Source organism: Cebus imitator, unplaced genomic scaffold (assembly GCF_001604975.1).
Source record: "Cebus imitator isolate Cc_AM_T3 unplaced genomic scaffold, Cebus_imitator-1.0 Scaffold24, whole genome shotgun sequence".
NCBI lineage: Eukaryota > Metazoa > Chordata > Mammalia > Primates > Cebidae > Cebus > Cebus imitator.
In genome coordinates, this window is record NW_016107339.1 from 9,195,538 (window position 1) to 9,201,644 (window position 6,107).

Here is a 6,107-nt window from a genome sequence, read left to right on the forward strand (position 1 = left end):
AAAAAAAAAAAAAAAAGAATCTGGATCTCCCCCATCTCAGACCAATCAATTCACTATGTGCTTTTCACCAGTACTCTTTAAAAGCTCCCCGGAAGACACAATGAGCAGCCTTGGCTGAGAACCACACTAGGGTGACCAACAGCCGGGGTCACCTGGGAGTCCCATGACCCAGGAGCCCCCGCCCCACAAGGCAAACTGAGACACTTGTTTGTCCCCTTTGTAGAAAGGAATGGACCCATATTTTCTGAATTGCAGACTGGGACACATGGACTGGGCGCAGATGGCTGAATCAATTCTGTGAAAGCACCGCCTGGGACAGTGGGTCACTGAGGCCACAGGGTCAGTCTGTGGCAGGAGCTGGGTGCAGGGTGGGGAGAGGTGGGCAGAAGAGCGGCTGGAAGTGGCTCAGTCGGACAGGTCTGTGTCGTTGGGCCAGCTGGGGCTCCAGCCGCTGGCCGCCCGCTCCATGGCCTTCACCCAGCGGCCCTTCAGCTCCTCCGTCTCGGCCTTGAAGGTGTAGAGCTGGCCTGACTGCTGTAGCTGGAAGACCCGAGGGTCCCCCTGGGGCCCAGCGGTCACCTGGTAGCCCAGCAGGGGGATGGAGGTGTGAGCGCGCATGTCCTGCGGGGGAGGAGAGAGCAGTGGGTCACTGTCCCCATCAGTCCTACCGCCCTAGATAGCCTTCCTGAAGGCAACAGCCCCGCACGCGCAGCTCACACCCCAAACCCCCATGCAGGGGGAAGGAAGAGGAGAGAACTGGCTACTCCCGAGGACAAAGCAGTGGTGACCTGGAATCAGGGCCCAGTTCTGAAACCTACTAACCCTGGGCCTCCAGGATACCACATCCTTGTTGGGCCTCAGTTTCCCTATCTGACATAGGGAGCTAGCAATATTCACCCTGACCCCCTTCACACACACACTGTGGGAAGGCCGGGGCCTGGGGGGCAGGTGGTGGCCTTACCTGTGGGGCAGCGTAGACATAGAGCACCAGGGGGTCATCCCGAGGGATCACACACCAGCCCCGGGGGCCGCTCTTGCCCCACTTGTCCCCAGCGAGCTGCAGGAAGCTGCACATCAGGCTCTGGTCGGGCGCGGCCGAGGACCCTTTCTAAAACCGGAAGGAGGGACTGTCAGGGAGCAGAGCAGCCGCAGTGTCAGATGTTGGTCTAGGGGCTCGGCAATTATTATCTCCAGTCCTTACGGCAGTACCACATGGTGGGGGGGGGTTCTTTGTCCCTGAGGCTCAGAGAGGTCCCGTCAAGTGCCTGTGGTTGCACAGCTGGCCGGCCAGTGGCAGAGCTGCAGCCAAACCCCAGCCTGCCTGACCTGTCTCGTGTGTGCCCACAGCGGACAGGTGCCGGGAGGGTTCCCGGAGCTGCTCCAGGGAACAGAATTGGGCCCTGAGAAGGGGCTGAGCATCTCCAGGGGCAGGCTGTGTTGCCTAGTGGTCAGGGAGGTCCTGGGCAGTGACTGGGCCTGGAAGGATGTGGAGGATTGGAAAGCGGGTAGACATCCATGAAAAGAGGCCAACTTTTTTTTTTTGAGACAGAATCTCACTGTGGTTGCTCAGGCTGGAGTGCAATGGTGGAATCCTGGCTCACTGCAACCTCCACTTCCTGGGTTCAAGTGATTCTCCTGCCTCGGCCTCCCAAGTACCTGGGATTACAGGCATGCACCACCATGCCTGGCTGAGGGGTTTTTTTTGTATTTTTAATAGAGACGGAGTTTCACCATGTTGGCCAGGCTGGTCTCCAACTCCTGACCACAGGTGATCCATCCACCTTGGCCTCCCAAAGTGCTGGGATTACAGGTATAAGCCACCATGCCTGGCCAAAAGAGGCCAACTTGAACTTGGGAGTGAATCTCAGCTGGCATAAGCTGGGAACCTCTCCTGCCTCCTAGGGACAGTGGGATGTCAACTTGGCCTTCATGAGGGAGGGGCAGTGGAAGGTGGTAACCGATGCTGGGCTGGTTGGCATTGTATTTGTGGTGCTTAGCTGAGCACAGTTGTACCCCCATAGGGGAGCACCTGTCGAGGGCAAGTTTGGCTCAGTGATGCCCCCAGGGCGACTGAAAGAACATGTGTGGCTGAGGTTGGAGGGCTGGCTCCTAACTTGCTTGTGATCTTGGGCAAGTCACTTCTCCAGCCCTGGGCCTTCATGAGATAAGACTGAGTGGCCCCTGGAGTCCCTTCCAGTTAGAGTGGAGTCTCTCCAATCTGTCTGACCTGGAGCCTCAGTGTTCCCATCTGTAAAATGGAATCAGTGACACCAGCTCTCATCACCCTGGGACTGTTGAGGCGGGGCATGGTGACATGAACAGGAGCTGTCCAGAGGGGCCATGCTGTTGGGTGGGGACAGACACAGAGGAAGGGCAGAAGAGTGTAGATGACAGCCTGCGGCCAGAGGGTGCCTCCTTCTGGTGACAGGCTCCTGGGCCGTGGGGAGGAGCCTGGGGTCTGTGGGCAGAGAGAGGAGAAGGGAAAGGAGGGAGGGTGTGACCACGGCTGGCGTGCCCCTCGGCATTGGACAGTGCCAGCCCAGGGCGGTTGCTGAGCACACATTCCCTGAATGGAGGGGAGGACGGATGGTGAGCGTGGGGACAGTGGCCCTCACCTCCAGGATGCCCCGCCTCTTGTCCTCCCTGGCGTCTGGGAGCACGTTTCCGGTGAGGAAGGTGTAGCAGTGGAAGCACACTCGGCTGGGCCTGTTGTCGTTGTATTTCAGCTCGGCCCGGTAGTCAGAGCACCTGGCACACACCACCTGAGGGGGACACGTCGGGGGCGTGGCTGAGACCAGGCATTGGAGGGCCGGGCTCCTGCCTTGGCGGGGAGGTGGGGGCGTGAGAGCAACCAGGGGCAGGGGGAGGAAAAGAAAGTTTTAAGAGAGGAATGGAGGCAGAGCGGGGACACTCCCCAACACCGGTGAGGCCCAGCTGCCTGGAGGCTGCAGTGTGTGGGGAGCTTGGGCTCGGGGCTCTTAGGCTGGGGGTTTAGGAGCCCGGCCACACCTCAAGGGGCGTAACTTCTCTCCCTTCCAGGTTCCCTCCATGTGAGGGCAGCTATAAACCCAAGGGGCTTGCTCCAGACAGGCCGTTGGCATCTGATTCACTTTTCCAAGTGCTGCCCTCTGCCATCTCACCTGACTCTCCCAAACACCCCACCAGGCAGGCAGGGCCCAGCTTTTGTCCTCTCCTGATCCCGAGAGCCATACTGTTAACTGGCAGACTGGCCCTCCACAAACAGGGTGTGTCTTTCAAGTGCCACAGCTTAGCTTTAAGATTTCATGCAAACTGCCGGGCACGGTGACCCACGCCTGTAATCCCGGCACTTTGGGAGGTCAAGGCAGGCAGATCACAAGGTCAGGAGTTCGAGACCAGCCTGACCAACATGGTGAAACCCCGTCGCTACTAAAAATACAAAATGTAGTGGGCGTGGTGGCGCGCTCCTGTAATCCCAGCTACTCGGGAGGCTGAGACAGGAGAATCGCTGGAACCCTGGAAGTGAAGGCTGCAGTGAGCTGAGATCGCACCACTGCACTTCAGCTGGGGAGACAGAGTAAGGCTGTCTCAAAAAAAAAAAAAAAAAAAAAAAAAAAAAAAAAAAAAAAAAAAAGATTTACGCAAACTTTGTATTCTGCCCCATCGTGGAGTCAAGTGTGTTTTCATCTAAAAATGGTGGGCTGGTCGTTTTTCACGGGTGCTCTGTGGAGCGGGGCCCAGTCTCAACCCACCATGAAGACGTCCCCCAAAGGCCAACATGGATCGTGCCGGAAGACCAGGTAAAAGGGGCCTGGGAAGACTCAGAGAGGAACAGTGGGTGCTGCAAGACATGACTGCGAGGAAGGCTTGGCATTAGTGGGAGCCCAGATGTGGGCATGGAGATGGAGGTCGGGAAAAAGGGGCAGAGGGAGGAGTGTTGTTCATCAGGCGGCACCAGCCCTCAGGGAGCTCCTCTCTGTGCTCAGCACAGAGCATGGCCTGGCAGGGACCTAGAGAAGGCCTGGCCCTGCCCCACCCTCACAAGGATTCCTGTCTGGCAGGCAGGGGAGACAGAAACTGGCACCTGAACCACCGAAAGGGTGACTCACTGGCTCAGCAGGCACGAAGGTCTGCACGGGCACGAGAACCCACGGTCAGGGCACAGCCCCGCACGGGGCTTCTGCTACCTTAGGAGCACTTAATTTTCTTATTGAGAGATTTCCATGTTTAAATATAATTGGTAAATATTTTTTCCTCCACCAACTTTTAATTTTGAAAAATTTCAAATCTACAGACAAGTTAACGAGTAATACAATTCACCCATTATTAACATTTGTGCCACATTTGCTCTCTGTCTCTCTCTGTATGTATTTTATTTGTTCTGAACCATTTGACAATAAATTACAGTCATCTTGACACCTTAAATATGTAGCTAGCATCTCCTAAGAACAAGGACATTCTTCTACCTATCCACAGTCTCATGGTCACACTCAGGAAATTTCACATTGATACAATATTATTATTATTATTTTATTTTTTCGAGACAGAGTCTTGCTCTGTCGCCCAGGCTGGAGTGCAGTGGTGCCATCTCAGCTCACTGCAAACTCCACCTCCTGGGTTCAAGTGATTCTCCTGCCTCAGCCTCCGAAGTAGCTGGGATTACAGGTGTGCACCAACATGCCCGGCTAATTTTTGTATTTTTAGTAGAGATGGAGTTTCACCATGTTGGGCAGGCTGTTCTTGAACTCCTAACCTGAGATGATCCACCCGCCTCAGCCTCCCAAAGTGCTGGGATTACAGGCGTGAGCCACCGTGCCCAGCCGATACAATATTATTATCTAGATATGTTGCATAATCAAATTTCTCCCAATGGTCCCAAGAACAAGCTTGGTAGCTTTATTTTCCCCCAGCCAAAATCCAAGCAAGGACCTCATACATTTAATTTAGTTGTCAGAATATTTTCTGTCTGAAGCTGGAAGGCAGCTACCTGGGTGTTGTTATTCTTTGTGCCTCTTTCTATTTCACTATTTTTAAGTAATTTTTAACGAATTACTTGCAGTCACACGTGTGAATCGATTCAACTCTTATTTAAAGACGTGAATCACCAGGAACAGTAGCCAATCCCCACATCGTTTCTATTTGGCTTTGGGATGTAACTCATCACTGACATCTGAATGCAGGTGTGTCCTCAGTCCTAGAAATTGACTGTGCCCTGATTGTAGTTTAACACATTCTGGGCACACCTCCCTGACTAGCCCCAACCTGTCCAGCTAGACTCCTCCTGTCCTCTGGAGGTCATCAGAGACTGAGGTTGTAAAGGGCTTCTCTGTTTGCAGAGTGAACCGAGGGGGTTGTGATGTCAACAGAGACCAGCTCAAGTACAGCAGATGCTTAAAAAGCAAAGCGAGATCTGCCTTTGATAACTGGGACTGGGTTGATAAGGGGAAGAACTGGATTGGACACCTCTTTCCTCAAGAAGCTGGTAGCTCACCTGCACAGGATGCCCTGCCTGAGCTATTGAGGAGGGGGAAAGAAAAAGGGAAGGAGAGGGAAGGGAGAGAATATTTTTTGGTCAAATCCTCATGGACACCCTGGAGGTAGGGTTCATGATCCCCATGGTGGAGGAAAGGAAACTGAGGCCTGAAGCAGTGGGCAGAGTTAGCAACAGAACCCATCAGGTACCAGGGCGTTCAGGACTTACCGAGAAGAGAGGACCACTAGCAGAGGTGGGTAGAGAAGAGAGGGTGATGGGGTAGATGGATGGGTGGGTGCATAAAGGTCATGGGTCTGGTGAGGTGGTGGGGTAAGGCCCGAGGGGGTGTGGGGCTGGATGCCCCCCACACTCCCACTAGAGTTGGAGACCATTTCCTAGCTCTAGGTCTCAGGGTCGTGGAAAATGATGGTAAGAAAGCAGGTAAATTAATAGGATCAGCTTCGGGGTGCCTTGAGCAGTAATTGAATCTCACTGGGCCTCATTTTCCCATGTATAAAATGGGAGAATAACAGCCCCCTGAAGTGTGCCGTAAGGGCCAGATGAGCTAATAACACATGTGCCTGGTTCAGAGCTAATGCCTAGTGCCACTGGGCTGCACTGGTAGAAGCCAGCAGATTTGGCCAGGATGGGGAAA

At 54.3% G+C, this 6,107-nt stretch overlaps 1 protein-coding gene across 4 annotated transcripts in view; it reads right to left on the bottom strand.

The window, feature by feature from the left end:
- Positions 1–6: 6 nt before the first annotated feature.
- Positions 7–6,107, bottom strand: part of FGD2 (FYVE, RhoGEF and PH domain containing 2) — a 25,784-nt gene continuing 19,683 nt past the window's right edge. Inside the window, exons 14-16 of one of the 4 annotated variants that reach the window (XM_037736242.1) lie at positions 2,616–2,762; positions 962–1,108; positions 7–621 (exon numbers count right to left, since the gene is read on the bottom strand). In XM_037736242.1, coding sequence (XP_037592170.1) covers positions 406–621; positions 962–1,108; positions 2,616–2,762 — 510 coding nt within the window. In that variant the 3' untranslated portion in view covers positions 7–405. Of the gene's footprint in view, positions 622–961; positions 1,109–1,714; positions 2,459–2,615; positions 2,763–6,107 lie in introns of those variants that run through there. The other 3 variants (XM_017522571.2, XM_017522573.2, XM_037736241.1) reach the window with 3 other exon arrangements.